Consider the following 18,947-nt stretch of genomic DNA (forward strand, 5'->3'; position numbering starts at 1 on the left):
TGTCAGTTCCTCAAAAAGTTAAACATAGAGTTACCATGTGACCCAGCAATTCTACTCCTAAGTATATAACCTGAGAGAACTGGAAACATATGTCTATGTAAACACTTGAACGCAAATGTTCACAACAGCTTACTCCTAATAGCCAAAAGGTAGAAGCAACTCAAGTGTCCATCAACTGACAAACGGATAAGTAAAATGTGGTGTATCTCATAAAATGGAGTATTATTCACCCATAAAAAAATGAAGTACTGACAAGCAGTAACTTTCATGAACCTTGAAACCACTACTAAGAAAAGAAGTCAGAGCCGGGCTCGGTGGCTCAGCCTGTAATCCCGCGCCTTTGGGAGGCTGAGGTGAGTGGATTGCCTGAGCCCGCGGGTTCGAGACCCGCCTGGGCAACTTGGCGAGACCTCATCTCTACAATAAATCAAAAAATTAGCCGGTCGTGGTAGCACGCGCCTGTAATTCCAGCTACTGGGAAGGCTGAGGCGGAAGGATCGCCGGAGCCCAGCAGGCGAGGCTGCGGTGGCCGGGAGCGGCCACTGCACTCCAGTCTGGGTAACAGAGTGAGACTCCAACTCAAAAAAAAAAAAAGAAGTCAGATACAAAAGGTCACTTAGTGTACAATTCCATTTATATGAAATGTCCAGAATCGGCAGATTCCTAGAGACAGAAAGAAGATTAATGGTTGCCAGGGGCTGGGATAGGCAGGAGTAGGGAATGACTGCTGATAGGTAAGAGGTTTCCTTTTGGGGTGATCAAAATGTTCTGGGAGTAGACAATGCTGATGGTTGAACAATTCTGCGAATGTACCAAAAACCACTGAATCATAGATTTTAAAAGGGTGAACTGTACGGTATGTGAATTTTATCTTTAAAAACAACAACATTTCCATCCTGATCTTGCCAAATATTCATAAAACTTCACTGTGTCTGCTTTGGCCCTCACTGTCATCCAAGATCTGGCCCCAACTTCTGGTCTTACCTACTACTCTGCCCTCTTAATGAAGCCCCACTCTTCCTAACTCCTTGTCTTTGTTCCCAATGCTCCCTGCTTCCCTTGCATCTCTGTGCATCCAGATCCTACTCAGGGCTGCAAATCAGTGGGCTCCAGTTGAATGCAGTGTTCACACTGGCTTTGTTCTTGTTGTTTTAACTGAATTAGTTACCAAAAGGAGAGTTCACATAAACACCCTATTCCAGCTGTGGCAGATTCTGCCGTCTGCCAATCCAAGAATCCTAACTCCTCTTCTTCTCTGGTAAGGGAACTCCGATTTTGTTCTGGTGTCTGCTCAAGGAAACCAGTTCTACCCAGTGGGAGAATCATGTCATCCCACTCACCTTTGCAGACACTGGCCTAAGTGTGGCTATTTGAGCAGTCAGGGTTCTGAGGCACAGGCAACAGAAAGATGAGCTGGTACCTCAATAGAAAACAGGCTTTTATAAGCAGAAAGTCAGTTTACCATAAATCTAATTAAGCTCAGGTTCCAGGACCCTCACTTGCATGGGCCACTGTGAGTGTTCTAGGGTGGGAAGGGGAGCTGGTTGCAATCAGCAAGCTTTGCTATGTGAGCATTTCTAGAAACAATCTTAAAGAGATCTAGTGAAAGGAATTTGAGTCTCCCAAGGTCTAGCATTTGGTATGATTTCTTTACTCATTCTAAATAAGCATTCACTTTCATATGGAATTTTAAACAGTAATGAATTAGATGACTCAGATGTTAGAATTACACACAAGGATTTTAAAGCAACTATTATAACTATGCTCAAGATGGTAGAAGGAAATCTACTCATACTAAATGAACAAACAGGAAATCCCAGTAGAGAAATAGAAACGATTTTTTTAAAAAAGAACTAAATGGAAATGCCCAAATGAAAAATTAAAATATCTCAAGGGAGGTAGGAAAGTGAGTCTGCTAAGTTCTACCCTAGGGGTAGGATTCATGAGGCTGGAAATTCTTCAGACACTGCTAGGGTGTTCAAAGGGTGCTGGACAGTCAGAAAACATGGAGCATGACCTCTAAAGCCTGTGACCCAGCTCTGTCTAATGAAACAAAATAGAATGTCTTTATAAAAAGAGAGAAGGCTGGGTGTGGCGGCTCACGCCTATAATCCCAGTACTTTCGGAAGCTGAGGTGAGAGAATTGCCTCAGCCCACAGTTTCGAGACCAGCCTGGGAAACTTGATGAGACCTCATCTCTACAATAAATCAAAAAATTAGCTGGGCGTGGTGGCGCATGCCTGTAGTTCCAGCAACTTGGAAGGCTGAGATGGAAGGATCACCTGAGCTCAGCAGGTTGAGGCTACGGTGGCCGTGGGCATGTTACCGCACTCCAGCCTGTTCAACAGAGTGAGACTCCAACTCAAAAAAAAAGAGAGAAAAGAAAGAGCAGCGATGGCCTCTTATGCCCCATCCTTACCCTTTCTGCCTTGAACACTGCTGTCTCATGAGGACATGACATTTGGAGCTATGGCAGCCTTTTTGCAACCTTGAGGGGAAGTAGTGAGAAAGGTATACACAGAATCCAGAGCCCTGACACTGCAGATTAGCTGAACATCACAAAATCACCTATCTCTGGATTTACTATCATATGAGATAGCAAACCGCTCTTAATTGGGTACTTGTTACTAACAGCCAAAATACATTCTAATTAAAACATGACTTCTCTTGAAAATGGAGAGATATGGCAATACTGAACCTGCATTTACCTGGTGCAGGTAGCCTCTTTATTTTTGTTTATTTATTTTTTGAGTCAGAGTCTCACTCTGTTGCCCGGGCTAGAGTGTGGTGGCATGCTCATGGCCACTGCAACTTTGATCTGCTGTGCTCAGGTGATCCTTCCGCCTCAGTCTTCCAAGTAGCTGGAACGACAGGCATGTGCCACCATGCTGGCTAATTGTTTTTTTTTTTTTTTTTTTAATTTGTTGTAGAGACAAGGTCTCGCCAAGTTGTCCAGGCTGGCCTCAAAACCCTGAACTCAGGCAATCCTCTCTGCCTCTGCTTCCCAAAGTGTTGGGATTTCCCGGCGTGAGCCACCACACCGGGCCCAGACAGCCTCTAGCCTCTGAGCTCACTTGGTCCTCATAAGCAACTGAGTTTGCAATCCCTGCCCGGCATATCTTTCATAAGATGGCTCAGCTACAAAGCACTTCCTGAGTCCTGCCTCCCTAGACCCCATCCTCACCTAGCTAGAAGTAATTCTCTTTCTTTTGCCTTATTTATGTCTCCTATCATAACTGCTCATTTCATCATCTCCCACCGGGCTGTCAGTCTTCTGAGGACAGGAACCACGCCTTACTCATCCTTGTGTCTCTCTCTGCCATCTAGCGAGGTGCTGGAATACAGGAAGCACTCAAAGCATCTTTGCTGAATAAACGAATAAATACTCCCTGCAATGAAGAATGGCAATATTCCAGAATATCCCATTCTCTAAGCTCGCCAAGAGCTTCACACAGGTGATGTGTGCTGCTTCTCAGTCCAGGAATGTAACTCACCACCAAAATTCCATAATCCAATGTACTCTGGTCTGCTCAGGGCCTTGGCCCTGTCACCGGAGCACACCCACAACAGTCTTCACTCTGAAGTCTCAACTATTTCCTTACTCAGGAAGCAGGTTGGGATAAAGGTGATTGCATAAGACCCTTCCTAAGGTCATCTAGGGAGAACTGTGGGTCAACCACAAACTCCAAGAAAGGACAGAGGCTTATACACACAGGGAGAAAGGACAGCATGACCCCACACACACCCCAGATACAGATGGGAGGCAGCCTTCAGTCTGCCCCGAACTGTGTAGCTCAGAGCTCCACTGTCCTCTCATAGAGACACTCAGAGAACCCAGGTTGATAGTGAATCTGGAGGGGCATAACTTCCTTCTGCATCAATCCTGGGTCTGACTTAACCTCAGAAATGCCTCCTGAACTTACAGTTGACTGTTAGTTCTGGCTTTTGGTAGATTCTCTCCTGGCACCTGGCTCTTTGCTCTCAACCCGGCCTTTTTTTTCAGTTGTAATAAAATACACATAGTATAAAATTTACCACCTTAAACATTTTTTTTTTTTTGAGTTGGAGTCTCACTCCATCGCCCAGACTGGTGTGCAGTGGCCGCTCCCGGCCACTGCAGCCTCGACCCGCTGGGCTCCAGCAATCCTTCCGCTCAGCCTTCCAAGTAGCTGGAACTATAGGTGTGCGCTACCATGCTCAGCTAATTTTTTTTTTTTTATTTATTGTAGAAATGAGATCTCGTCAGGTTGCCCAGGTGAGTCTCGAACCCGCGGACTCAAGCAATCCACTCACCTCAGCCTCCCAAAGCACTGGGATTACAGGCTGAGCCACCAAGCCCGGCCGCCTTAACCATTTCTAAGTGTACAATTCAATGGTATTAAGTACATTCGTGCTGTTGTGCAATCATCACCACCATCCATCTCCAGAACTTCATCTTTCCAAACCGAACCTCTGTACCCACAACACAATTCCATCCCCTTCCCTAGCCCCTGATAACCACTATTCCACTTTCTGTCTCTGTGAATCTGACTATTCTAGGTACCTCATAGAAGTGAAGTTATATGGTATTTGTTCTTTTGTGTCTTGTTTATTTCACTCAGAATAATGTTTTTGAGGTTCATCCACACTGTAGCATAGATGAACACAAAAGTAGGATTTTTAAAAAATAATACATCACTTCCTCTAAAGCCTGTGACCCAGCTCTGTCTAATGAAACAAAATAAAAAGAATGTCTTTATAAAAAGAGGGAAGGCCAGGTGTGGTGGCTCACACTTATAATCCAAGTGTTTTGGGAAGCTGAGGTGAAAGAATTGCCTGAGCCCACAGGTTCCAGACCAGCCTGGGCAACTTGGTGAGACCTCATCTCTACAATAAATCAAAAATTAGCTGCACGTGGTGGCGCATGCCTGTAGTTCCAGCAACTTGGAAGGCTGAGATGGAAGGATCACCTGAACTCAGCAGGTCGTGGCTGCAGTGGCCATGAGCATGCAACCACAGTCCAGCCTGGGCAACAGAGTGAGACTGCAGCTCCTTCCTTTTTAAGGCTAAATACTATTCCACTATGTATACACTGCATTTTGTTTATCCATATGTCGATGGGCACCTGGGCTGCTTCCACCTCTTGGCTATTGTGAATAATGCTGCTGAGAACCTAGGTATGCAAATATCTGTTCAAGACCCTGCCTTCAGTTCTCTTGTGGACCTGGACTCTGACTTTCCCCTCGTCAGTTGAGATCTTGATCTCAGGCATGGAATCCTCTAGGCCAGTCTCTATTCCTCTGGGCAGGGAAACAGAATCCCAGGCTGGATTCTCAGGTGATGTCCATGGAGATGCTCTGGAATTGGGGGAGCCAGAGCTGAGCTAACTGGAAACTCAGGAGCCAGTTTCTGGCCTCTCCTAATGGAGGGCGAGTCAGAGACAACATGGCAAAAAGCAGAGGCAGAGTGGGACGGCCCCTCTGCCTCTGCAGAGGAGACACATACCACAGCATGGAGAAGAACAGCAGGACAAGGGAGGCCTCTGTTCCCAAAAGGGCAGGCATGCCACAAAGGCGGCCCCTGGGACTCCAAAGGGCAGCAGGGATTGCAGGGGCAGAGGTTATGAAAAGGGAGAGGGTGCTGAGACTGGTGCTATTCAGAAGACCTCCGTTAGAGAGCCTCACGGACGAGGGTGGGAGAGTCTGGAATGCTCTAATTTGACAGATGGCCCCCAGTTCAGCCAACTCCTGAAGCAGAAGAGGCACAAAAGCAGACACTCAAAGGGTTAGGGGTTAATGGTGTATCCTGGGTCTATGACCTTGGTTTTCGGAGCTATGTGCTTTCTGTGCTCTGGGGGCAAGCTGACTACAGCTGGGGCAAAGATGGGGTCTGGGCACCTGTGAATCCCTCTTACCATCTGCCATAAGCAACTTTCAACTGGTTACATATTTTTTGGTGCCAAAGTGTCTAGGTTCAGGTACCAAGTGATGACAGCCTGGGAAGGCTGCAGCCACTAAGGGAATATTAATTGCTTCCATAGAACTATGTACATCTTAAAATATTATAAAGATGAGCCGGGCTCGGTGGCTCAGCCTGTAATCCCGTGCCTTGGGAGGCTGAGGTGAGTGGATTGCCTGAGCCTGCGGGTTCGAGACCTGCCTGGGCAACTTGGTGAGACCTCATCTCTACAATAAATCAAAAAATTAACCAGGCATGGTAACGCGCCCCTGTAGTTCCAACTATTCAGAAGGCTGAGGTGGAAGGATCACCGGAGCCCAGCAGGCGAGGCTGCGGTGGCCGGGAGCGGCCACTGCACTCCAGTCTGAGCAACAGAGTGAGACTCCAACTCAAAAAAAAAAAAAAATTATAAAGATGAATTAAATATATCTCCTAAATGTCATGACCAAGGTATAGGCTTGAGGCTCTCATTCCTGCTCAGACCAAACTCAGGGCACTGGTGATGCCCTAGCAGCCAAGGAGGGCTGTCGGTGGAGGGGACAGCTCCGGAGCCCTCTCCCTTGGTGACTCCAACCCAAGGAGCTGCCCTGATCTGATGCAGATGTTCCTGGAACCCTCCCAAGCTAATGAGCACTCTCTGGAAGAATTTGGAGGCAATGTGTCCCCTCAGACCCAGAGACAGCCTCAGTCTGAACCTACCTTCCTGGACTGCTCTGAGATCCCAAGAGTCTGTGCAGTCAGCCTAGACGTGGCCATGGCAACCTGGATCTGAGGCCAGATCAAAGTGCCAAGGAGCCTGTTGGCTCAGCTTTTTACTAACGCTGGAGCCAGAGCCAAAGATGGCCTGATATCTCCTCATCCTGGTGATGCGATGTCCCCAGCAGCTCCTCCCCTGCACACTGGGTTCTAGAGGCACTGAGAGTCATGTATCATACAGGCTCAAGAGCTTGTGTATTCAGGGCCCTGTCTCCACCCTGCACCCTAGTACTGACCGGACTGACGGAAGAGCCCATCCACACTGAGATCCCATAGGAGACCAAAGGCTTCCGAAGAAGTTTCTGGAGGCCATGTCAACAGCTAGGAGGAGAAAAGCACTGGTTAGCGGGGTCATTCTTACAGAGTAATAGTAGAAAATTTCTATTACTCCATATTAAATAAATCCCACGTATTCCTTACAAGCCCATGTAGTAGAAGGATACCGCCCTTATTGCCATTTTACAGATGAACAAACCAAGCTCGGGACTGCGAGCGTGGCTCATGCCTGTAATCCCAGCACTCTGGGAGGCTGAGGCTGTAGGATTGCTTAAGCCCAAGAGTTTGAGACCAGACAAGGCACATAGTAAAACCATGTCTCTACAAAAAAAATCAAAAAATTATGTCAGCGCAGTGACTCATACTTGTAATCCCAGCACTTTGGAAGGCCGAGGCAGGAGGACTGTGAGCCCAGCAGTTCAAGACCAGCCTAGGCAACATAGTAGACCTCATTACTACAAAAAATAAAAAAATTAGCCAGGTGTGGTGGCATGTGCTTCTAGCAGTTCCAGCTACTCAGGGGACTGAGGTTGAAGGATCTCCTGAGCCTAGGAGGTCGAGGCTGTGATGAGCCATGGTTGTACCACTGTCCTCCAGCCTGAGCATCTGAGTGAGACTCCAATTGAAAAATAAAAAATAAAATTACCAAGGTATAATGACGCCTGACTAAAAAAGAAAAAGAAAGAAAGAAAGAAAACAGAAAAATAAACCAAGCTTAAAAAAGCAAGCAACTCCCCCAGGGTCACATAGCTGGTAAGCAGCAAAGCCAGGATTCAAGCCCAGGTTTGTGTTACTGGAAAACTACTCTGTCCACCTCCCTTGTGTGGGAGTCTTGGTCCTTCTGTCCCTCACTCCCTTAGGTCATAGCCATGACCCTCCAGGGCGGGAGCCAGTGTAGAGGAAAAGAATGCTTGACCACAGTTAGCTGGACAATGACAGCATTGGCCCCTTTCAACAGTTGAATCATTTTCAGGTCAGTGCCTTATCATCCTCTGAGACTGCTGGTTGGAAGATCCTTGGTACTCAAACAAGGGAGGGTGGCCACCTGGCTCAAGATCACTGGGGTCCTTATTTGAAGGCTCCTTGAGACTGAGAGTCAGAAGCTGGGGATTTGGAACACGGAGAGAGTATGATATGGAGGATGAGCAGTGGAACAGCATCCGCCCACAAGTGCCATCTAGTCTGGGGACACTCGGGGTGGGACTCCTGCTCATGGCCAGCCATGCTGCACGTCACACCACTCCGCTTGAGAATGCTGACAACAGCCCACTGTGGTGGACACTGTGGGCACACTCCTTTTCAGGACTGAGGCTCTCCCAGGGTTAGGCACTGCTGCTGCCAGGGTCTCTGAGCCCAAGACTTCTCTGGGCATTGACCTTGGAGGGAGCACCTGGCCCAAGGTCATGGCCCTCAACAAGTACAGCCTATATCTGCTAACTGGCCGATGCTGGGGTTCAAGGGCCTGGATCCTTTGCCTCAACCAGGACAACTCTAAGAAGTCGCCAGGTTCCAGAGCCCCGAGAGATTCCTTGGGGCCTATTGCTCTCCCTCCCTCACAGGTATGGGTTCTGAGGGTGCTCCCAGTAAACCTGTGCAGAAACTGCCAGCTGAGTCTAGAACTCTGCCTTCCTCCTTCTTTCTTTTTTTTTTTGAGTTGGAGTCTCACTCCGTCACCCAGACTGGAGTGCAGTGGCACGCTCCCAGCCATTGCAGCCTCACCTGCTGGGCTCCGGCAATCCTTCCGCCTCAGCCTTCCGAGTAGCCGGAATTACAGGCATGTACTACCACGCCCGGCTGATTTTTTAAAATTATTTATTGTAGAGAAGAGATCTAGCCAAGTTCCCCAGCAGGTCTCGAACCCACGGACTCAGGCAATCCACTCACCTCGGCCTCCCAAAGTGCTGGGATTACAGGCTGAGCCTCTAAGCCCGGCCTCCTCCTTCTTTCATAACTTCTTTTGACTTCATAGTTGAACGCTTGACTATTTCCCAAGAACATGAATTCTTTGAAGGCATATGCTACCTGCTTTTGTCTACCCTTCCAGCAAGGCTTACCAGGAAAGTACAAACAAGGGCTCTACTAACATAAGTCATAGGAGCCCACATAGGTCCACAGGACTGAGGCCTAAGCCTGTTCATCCAGTGCCTACTGTACACTCCACTAAAGCCCCTGGGAAGAGTGAGCAGGACCAATTCCCGAGAGAACTCGGGGATGTCCTTTCAAGGAAAGAGTTGAATGAGCAGAACTGGAGTGATCTGTCCACCTTCCCTGCCCGCTAGCTCTCAGAATGGACCCCAGGTACACGTGTCGCCCCCAGCAGCCCCAGGACCATGCCTTCTCTAGCTGCCTTTGATTGGACCAGGGGACCACTTTGCACCCAACCAGATTCCCCTTTCTGGGGAATTAGACTTGGGCACAGGGCCTGGACTTACTTGGCCATGGAGCCCAGAGCAGAGAGAGAAGCAGAGGCCTGTCCTAGGATCCCTTCTCTACTCCTGATTCCAGTGCTTCTTGAGGCCCTTCTCCTGCCCTGGGGTCTCATAAACACACCTGCACCTTCATGAGGGAGCAGCTGTGGATTTCTGCCTCTTGTAACCAGAGTCCTCACTGACAGCATGAGGGTCTGAAGTTGTCCGAGTTCACAGCCCTAAACGCTCCCAAAGCCAAGTGCACCTCTTTCACGGATCTGGCTTTAGCTGCTAGGCTGGTGGGGGCTGGGGAGAGGGAACGGGAGCATCTGTTTCTCCTTCCTACAGAGTGTGAACCAGAACTTGTACACTAACATCATTCTTCGCAGAGGATGGCCAGGCCTGGAGCAAAGCTGTGGGGCCATAAGGATTCACCCATTTAAGCTCCACATGGGACCACTGGCCCTGGCCTCCTGAGGCACAGAGCTGATGCCAAGTAACTCACTCAAGGTGACACAGTAGAAGCTGGCTGATCCTGAACTCGCACCTAGTCTGATCTCAGGCTGGGTCCTGGACTTGTCTCCTCTATGGGTCCCCTCCCTACGGGCCCCCTCCCAGGAAGGTAGACAGGCCTGTGCCTCCCAGAGCAGAGGTCTCAGAACCTCATGGAGGACAACAACGCACTAATAGGGGAGGCACTCCACACTGTGTCAGGGTCACACAAGGACCCTCTGTGGGCGACGTCTCAGATGGGCTCTTTGTGCCTCCCAATGCCCGATTGTGCATTTTGTCATATACTGTGCAAGGAGCAGAGAGAGGCTGCACTGGCTGGGGTGGAGAATAATGGCCCCATTGTTCTCTGTTACTCACCCACCACTCCTTCTGGGCCTTGCAGGGGGGCAAGGGCAATAGCTACACACGAGAGCCCCTGGAGCCAATGTGTCTTCTTCCTCTGGGGCAGGAAGGAGCAGCATGAAGGACCCCAGAGGAAGGAGAGAGAGCTGGAGGGTTCTTTCTGGATTGCAGCCAACCTGCTGAGGCTGAGGAGTTCCTCGAATAATCCACCCTGCATGGTGTCTGATTTACAGCTGGGGTCCAGGCTCCAACTGGCAAGAATGGGACCAGCTGGAACTTTTGACCTGCCTGTCTCCAGACAGAGACAATTCTGGGTGGGGGCTAAGGCCAGGCCAGCATCCTCATGCTTTGCATTCAGATCACAGCCATTGGGTTCTAGCTGTCCCTGCTGGCTTCTCGTGGTCTTTCTTGGTGCAACGGTGTCAAGCCCCAGGCAGAATGCATGTTCCCCCAAGGCAAAATGTTCTAGCAGCAACCAGGAGGGAAGAAAAGAGGCGGGGAGGCAGACAGAGAAGCTGTTCTAGGTATTTCCAGGCACCTAAAATTGCACAATGGAAAGCAAAGGCTCAAACACCCAAGCACCCTCAGCTCCAAAGTCATGAGGACCCCCACACTTCTATGGGTGCTGCACAACTTCAGTGGGCCCTGAGCAGCCCTCCTGCTGCTCATGGGATGCGAGATGAGCTTTATAAAACGATGGCCACACCTGTTGAGCAGCACAGACCTTAAGTCCACTAAGAATACCAGGCCCCTCAGTAAAGCTAAACTAGGGCACAGGCAGCACCCAGAGACGCACACACTGTGGGGGAAGCAGAGGCTCCCAGGCAGTCGCCAGCTATGGGAGGCCATGAGTGGGATCCTGCACTTCCCTGACCTTGGCATCCTTAGCATTTCAGTGACGATCAATACCCAATCAGCCGTCCTCTCCTCTTGGTCAGAGACAAGTCTAGCAGCACCCAGGGCAAGAAGAGTTAAATGCCCAACCTCCCCATGGCCTGCCAGGCTAGCGATGCCCCACAACACTCCTGCCACCTGGTGGTAGGACTGTGTTCCTCACCTGGAACAGCCACTGGAGCAGGGGCACGGGGCAGTCAGGCATGTGCAGGTAGAGAGTGCTGAGGAGGCCACTGTGCAGGAAGGAGAGCTGCTGGGCTGGCGGGGAGCTGGGGGGCAGAGGTATAAGGTTAGGGGAGGCCTCCTCGCTGGTGGCCCCAGGCATGCCTGTCTCTGTCACACTGCAGGGGACCGGGATGCCGGGAAGCACATTCCCAACATCACGGACAAATGTGCTTTTCGAGCACTCATTAAGAAGCTGTCAGAAGGAAAAGTAACCCACACCACCATCAGCATCGCTTGTGTTTCTCTAGTGCTTTCCCTGAACATCTCAGTGTCTAGAACACACGGCAGGGCGGCACACTGTGACCTTGCCACTTGACAGAGGAGGAACCGAGGTGTTTACCAGGAGCATGAAAAGGATTTGTGGTGAAGAGCAAGCCCAGGAGTCTTAGTCTCAGAACGCAAGGCACAGAAAGCAGTACCCGTGCACCATGGCCAATTTCTTGGGGTTACACAGGGTGTTTCTGTCCCACCTGTGTTTTTCTGACACAAAGAGGACACCTAAGACAATGATAAAGCAACAGAAAGGGGCCCAGGATGGGGAAATTCTGAGAAGGAGATACCAAACAAGGGTCCCACAGAGGATTTCTCAGTCACAAGTGTCCCAGAGCCAGGAGGGAAAAGCACCCAGACTGGCCTCGCAGCTGTGGCCACAACCCGTGTGTCCATTCATGCCATCTTTCTGGGCCTCTCCCTCCTAATAGGAGCTCTTGAAATCAGAGCATTGGTGTGGAGTACATCCTTGCCCTGGTAGATGACCTTGACCTATGAGATACCAGGGTTCTGTAAAATGAGTAGTTGAAATATTTCGTGTGTTTGTGAGGCCTCTGGTGGAAGGTGCTTCGGAAGACATTTTAGAGGGGCTGGTTGGACTGTCACCCTTCCTGAACTCCTGGACATGCCCAGAGAGACTGGGTTTAGGGTAGTATTCTTCTACTCCCTGTGTATTTTGTGACTGCTCCTTTGTTCTCTCACTCTAGACAATTCAAAGATAATTAATATGGATTCCAGGAAATGAAAGTGTAATTTCATGTTTGTTCTTTTTAATGACCCAAATCCATGTGAAGAACTTTTCAGATAGTATTTAACATCATGGCCCTAGATAAACAGTTCCTGGGTCAGCCCGACCTTCTCCTCTTCCTCCTCCCGCTTCTCTTTTTTTTTTTTTTTTTGAGTTGGAGTCTCACTCTGTCACCCAGACTGGAGTGCAGTGGCCGCTCCCAGCCACCGCAGCCTCGACCTGCTGGGCTCTGGCGATCCTTCAGCCTCAGCCTTCCAAGTAGCTGGAACTACAGGCGTGTGCTACCACGCCGCGCTAATTTTTGATTTATTGTAGAGATGAAGTCTCGCCAAGTTGCCCAGGCGGGTCTCGAACCTGCAGGCTCAGGCAATCCACTCACCTCAGCCTCCCAAAGGTGCGGGATTACAGGCTGAGCCACCGAGCCCGGCTTTCTTCTCCTTTTTTTAAAAAAAGGACATCATACTTTAATCTTCCAGGAACAGAATGCTGCAAAACAAAGGTGGTCCTCTGAGCCAAGCTGCTGTCTCCCTGAGTATGTGCAGGCAATTTGCAAATTGTATGTTTTTTTCTCTACATCATTTAAGTTCAGAGGAGAAAGCATCTTTGTTCCCATGGTTGTGAAGTTAACCGCTCTGAAATAGATCTTTATTTGTACATACAAACACGTGTATACCCCAGGGCTGCTGGCACACTGTGTTCTATTCCACGTGCCTGGTCATATGGAGACTTTCATGGACTGACCCCAAGATGTAGGGTCTGAGCACATGCACAGCACCCCAAATGCAGACAATACTCAAGCAAACAACGCCCAGAGGACCTTGCAAATTGGCAGGACCCCTCCAGAAGCCATGTGGCAAGGAGGCTGGCACTTTGGGGACTCTGAGGAGACTCTGGCTCTGGCATTCTGCTAGGGGGGCACCCTGCCAGTTTCTCAGTGGGGGAATTGATTGTACAAGCCCCTGTTGGCTCAGATTAACATATTTATAACTGCTGTTCCGAGAGAGAGAGACCCCACAGTTGTAACGTCTCCCTTCTGCTACGCTGGTCTTGCAGTGCAGTTTCTGTCCAATAAATGATGGGCTGGCCTTCAAGTTCATTGCTGCTGAGTTGGGTTTAATCTGTGAGACCAGTGCGAGAGACTGCCAGAAAGTCCTGCTCTGCCCTGGGGTGAAAGACTTTCAAGGAATTCTGAGTTCAGGACTAGATGACCTACAAGGAATCCCCTCTGCAGGCTGAGTGCAAGCTGGGCAGGAGGCAGATGCTGCTGCCCCTCGGCTTAGCCATAAGCCTAAGACAGACACTGACTGTGGGGAAAGAAGGAGGGTCCCCATAGTAGCACTCAGGTAGGGAAGTCTGGAGAAAAAGAGGAGTGGGCCAGAGGTGTGTGCGATGAAAGCTCAAAACCCTTGGGTGATAGAATCAGTGGCTGTCAGGTTTACAAAAACCCGCGTCATGTCCCCACATCAGGGACACCAATGCTGGTCCAGGTGGGCACCTCTGCCTGTGCCCAAGCCAACGCTGAGGTCAGAAGTTATCCTGAGAAAGCTGGGGGACCCTGGAGGGAGAAGTGGAGACAGAGCCTCTGTTGGCAGCACATGCCACGCAGGCCTGGCTGAGCTCAAAGCCTCCAGCTGTCGGCCCCAAAGATCCTGGGAAGGGAGGTCCCCACCAGGCCCTCAGCTGTGATAGATGAGTGAGGAACGGGAGGAGCCACAATCCGAAGGCTGCTAATCCCCAGCCACGACAGCAATGACAGAGGGCAGGTGTCTGCTTCCACCCTCACTGCGTGCTGGAACAGAAGAAAGGCAGGGAGGATATCAACCAAAAGGGGAGAAACACACAAAACAAGTAATAACAAATGAGAGGGCCAGCTTGGTTCTGCACACTGGGCTTCTGGAGCAGAGCTGCGACCGTCTTTCAATTTCTGCTCCTGATCATGCCCAAGGACAGGTTCTTCCAGCCTCTAACACCTCATCTATTTCATGGGCAGCGGTCCCAGAGGGCAAAGTCTCTAAATGCCTCAGGAATCCCAAGTGATGCCAGAAGGATACACACCAAGTGCAGTTATTCATACAGTATCAGTTTCTGGGCCTTTGCCAAGTTACTCAAATGAAAGCCTGAATAAAATGCTTAAATAGAACATAAACATATTAGGGTCAAAGCTTTTGCCTGTGTTCCCTTTCTTTGTATCACCGTGGTCAGTCAGGAAGCCCAGGGACCTTCAACAGCCCAGCTCACCACCTCCACCTGCTCTTTATTTTCGGGGGCAGATGCAGTCAGTTGGATGGCTCAGTCTTGTCCACATACCGTAACTACTGGATTTATTTCACCTGGGCTTCAACCCTGGCCTCTTACTCCAGGAAGAGGAGGAGCTCATGGCTAAACAAGAGCCAGGGCTGCCAGGCCTCAGGGAGACGGGAAGCCTGGACTCATACACCCCCTGCTTTCCCCTGTCTACTGGATAGAGTATATGTGAGGGAAAGCCTGGGCCAGGCACCAGGCTTCTGGAGAGCACACAGTCCTCACACCAACAGCCAACAGCGGCGGATGCACCCAGATGACAAAAGTGGACCCTGACACCCTATGAACACCTTGGAGGGCAGGGGTATGAATAGTTTAGCAGGGCAGGCAATCTCCACCCTTCTGATAAGCTTGCTTCTGCCCAAGAGCTGGACGGGGGCTTTGGTCCTGATGCTTTTCCATTCAGAAGGATTGGATTTCCTTTTAAACTGCTGTCGAGGTAGGAGGAAAAAGTTCAGCTTCTGGAATCAGTTGGTACCAACTTCTGTCGTGAAGGCACGTGACTTTGATCCTGGGGGACTGACCAGCCCATTGGTGGACAAGAGTGAGTCATCTGGGCCATCTGCAATTGGACATGAACCTCTGTAGATCTTATGGGAAGGCTGCTGGGACTCAGACTCGAGTCTGCCTGTACTTGCTCTGCGAGGTAAAACAAGCTGCTTGCTTCACTTGTGCCGACATTTCCCATTTTGTTCAGAGGGAAGAAAGATATTTTCCCTCTTCACAGAAGGGTAAGAAGTGAATCTATTTCAAGAGGCGATTTTTAAAAAATGCCATTCATTTTTCTCCCTCTAGTGATAAAAGTGATACATGTTCATTGTAGAAAGTTTAGAATACACAGAGGAGTATGAGGAAATAAATTTGGATTGATTACTTCTTTTTTGTTTTTGTTTTTTTTTTAAATTTTAGATTCAGGGGGTATACATGTGTATCCATTACATATTGTGTAGTGGTGGGGACTGGGTCTCAGGCGGCCCGCTCCTCAGATAGTGAACATTATGTCCCATAAGTAGATTCTGAACCCAAACTCCTTTCACCCCTCCCCTTTGCTGGTATCCCCAGTGTCTGTTATAGATGTCCCCATCTTCACGACTGTTGAGTTCCCACATGTGGTGTTTGGTTTTCTGTTTCTGAGTCAGTTTACTTAGGATGATGATCTCCAGCTCCATCCACGTTGCTGCAAAGGATGTGACGTCATTCTTTTTTATGGCTGCCTGACTGCTTCTTAAGAGATCCGGCAATCCTGTGTCCTCCTCCGTGGCCATACGGTGGGGTCATTATTGAATGATGACTATTTCCCACTCTTTTTTTTTTTTTTGAGTTGGAGTCTCACTCCGTTGCCCAGACTGGAGTGCAGTGGCCGCTCTCGGCCACCGCAGCCTCGACCTGCTGGGCTCTGGCGATCCTTCCGCCTCAGCCTTCCAAGTAGCTGGAACTACAGGTGCACGCCACTATGCCCGGCTAGTTTTTGATTTATCGTAGAGATGAGGTCTCGCCAAATTGCCCAGGCGGGTCTCGAACCCGTGGGCTCAGGCAATCCACTGACCTCGGCCTCCCAAAGTGCTGGGATTAAAGGCTGAGCCACCGAGCCCGGCCCTATTTCCCACTCTTGCATCTCAACTAGAAGTCCTTGGCACAAACAGGAAATGAAAGATGATCTAGGGCTAAATGGTGGCCTCCAGGAAGTGGCCCTTACCACTGCCCAGCAAGGGTCCGCTAACAGAATCACAGAGTCAAACAGCAGGCATTCCTCCAGAAAACGCAGCAGATTTCTCAAAGCCTCGGACTGGAGGCACTGGCAACACCATCTCCACAGTGCTTCATTAGCATATCTGAGGAAGGAGACTCTGAATCCCTCACTCCAGGGAAGCTGGTTGGCCACCTGGCCCCATTTGGCAGGGTTGTTCTGATCCCAAGTCACTCCTCCACAGGCCATCTCATCTGTCAAACACTTCCTGCCTGCCATCCAGTCTGGGACAGAAAACCTGCTATTGGCACAAACCCCAAGGCCAAAGCAGCCTAGTAAGACGCCTTCTTTTCTCCTCTCTGTCTGCCCCAATTCCTGCCCAGCCTGCTCCTCCTTTCTCCAGCTCCACTACTTTTCTTGTTTTTCCTTTGCATTCTCTTTTCAGCACCTCTTTGTTAGATATATTTTCAATATGGCAATGTGAACCTTTACTAATGTTCTTACATTCAGATCCAATAATCGCAACCCGCAGCTAGGAATGTTTTTCTAGACCTCCAAACAAATATTTATGTATAAAAACATTCATTCTCTACCGCATTGTTTTTAATAGAGGAAAGCTGGAAATAAAAGTATCCAAAAAATGAGAATAATGCACTTCACCATTAACATTATATTGTTTAATTGCAATGTTTGGACATTCTGATTTGAACAACCTACAAAAAACATTTTTTTTTTTATTTTTAATTTTTGAATCGGGTTCTCACTCCATTCCCCAGGCTGGAATGCAGTGGCAAGATCACAACAATCATGGCTCACGCCAGCCTTGAACTCCTGGGCTCAGGCGATCCTTCCACCTCGGCATTTTAACTAGCTGGCAGGCACCACCATGCCCAGCTCATTTTATTTTTATTTTTTGTAGAGATGAGTTTTTGCCATGTTGCCCAGGCTGGTCTCGAGCTCCTGGGCTCAAGTAATCTGCCAGTCTTGGTCTCCCAAAGTGCTGGGAGTACAGACGGGAGCCACCATGCCCAGCTACAAAAAACTTATAAGACAGTTGAAATCTGAACACCCAATGATATTAATGCTACTAAGAAATTACTATGTCTAGACCAAGTGTGGTAGTTCATTCCTGTAATCCCAGTACTTTGGGAGACCGATGTGATAGGATTGTTTGAGGCCAGGAGTTTGAGAGCAGCATAAGCAACACAGCAAGACTCTATCTCTACAAAAAATTTTTAAAAATTAGCTAGGCATGATGGCACGTGCCTGTAGTCCTAGCAACTCAGAAGGCTGAGGTGAGAGGATCGCTTGAGTCCAAGAGCTTGAGGCTGCAGTGAGCCATGGTGGTACTACTGCATTCCGACTTGGGTGACAGAGTGAGACCCTGTCTCAAAAAAGAAAAAAGAAAAAAAAATTACTATTTCTTTAGGAATAATAATGGTATTGAAGTTATATCTAAAAATAGAGTCTTATGTTTTAGAGACACAAACTATATATTTACAGATAAAATTATATGTGTCCAGGATTTACTTAAAAGTATTCCTGGGATGGTGGTATTAGTGGGTAGAGGTTGAGAGGAAACAAGATTGGCTCTGAACTGATCCTTACTGAAACTGAGTGATGGATACATGGAGGTACATTATCCTGTCTTCTTTACTTTAAATGTGCTTGCAACTTTCCATGAATAAAACTTTTAAAGGAAGTGTATCAAAATGTTAAGAGTAATCTTTATATCATAAAACAAGATGGATTTAGAATTAATGAAATAAAAATAAGTAAACCCTGAATAGCTGGAAAAGATAGACTCTCATGTTCAAGTTCAAGTTGGCCAAAGAGACCACAGAAGCAACCCAACCTTTATGATCCTTACCTGGTGGGCAAGGGTGGCCCCTTCTCCATCTCCATGGCCTTCAACCCAAGCAGGGCACCAGCCTGCAGGAGCCCCTAGTAGATACCCATTGCACAGTGAACTTTTTCTTTTTCTTATTCTTGGATATATTAGCTTGCAATTGCAAGTGTTAGATATGATTTCAGTAAATCTTTGAAGGAGACCAGAGCACAACTGACAAGGTCCTTGTGTTCTTGGCTTGTGTTCAAGGAACCAAGCCTATACTCCCTCATCTGGAGCTGATGTGATTTGGGGAGCAGACAAGCACTGCCACTGTAGCAGGCCTTGAGTACCCCAGGCTTGTAGGCAACGGTCTCGTCTGGAAGCTCTGCATTCTAGCCAAAGGCAGGTGAGGGATGCAGCCTGCTACGTAAAATGTAGCAGGCCTTGAGTACCCCAAGCTGGTAGGCAAAGTTTCGCTTGGAAACTCTGCATCCTAGCCAGAGGCAGGCTGTAAGGAATGCAGCCCGCTACATGAAGCAGTGTCTCAGATGCCCACACATCCAGATAAAGTCTTAGCTACAATAAAGCCCTAGGTACAAAAAGATAAACGCAGAACAACTCACCTTCTAATAGCAACATAATTCCACTATAGTTCGCTCATCTCCCCTAACCTTGATTTGTTACTTTATAATAAAGCAAAGCGACATGACGTCAATCACACCTGGCCCAGATGCTGATGTTGCTTGTTTTTACAATAAT

General features: G+C 48.8%; 1 protein-coding gene across 1 annotated transcript in view; it reads right to left on the bottom strand.

The window, feature by feature from the left end:
- The window catches only part of FAM178B (family with sequence similarity 178 member B), a 102,290-nt gene that overhangs the window by 64,463 nt on the left and 18,880 nt on the right, over positions 1-18,947 (bottom strand). The window contains exons 8-9 of the mRNA XM_021708692.1: positions 11,290-11,395; positions 6,930-7,014 (exon numbers count right to left, since the gene is read on the bottom strand). Of these exons, the coding sequence (XP_021564367.1) occupies positions 6,930-7,014; positions 11,290-11,395 (191 nt within the window). The remainder of the gene's footprint in view (positions 1-6,929; positions 7,015-11,289; positions 11,396-18,947) is intronic.

This window comes from Carlito syrichta, unplaced genomic scaffold (genome assembly GCF_000164805.1).
Source record: "Carlito syrichta isolate Samal-C Ts95f unplaced genomic scaffold, Tarsius_syrichta-2.0.1 Scaffold143520, whole genome shotgun sequence".
NCBI classification, from domain to species: Eukaryota; Metazoa; Chordata; class Mammalia; order Primates; family Tarsiidae; genus Carlito; species Carlito syrichta.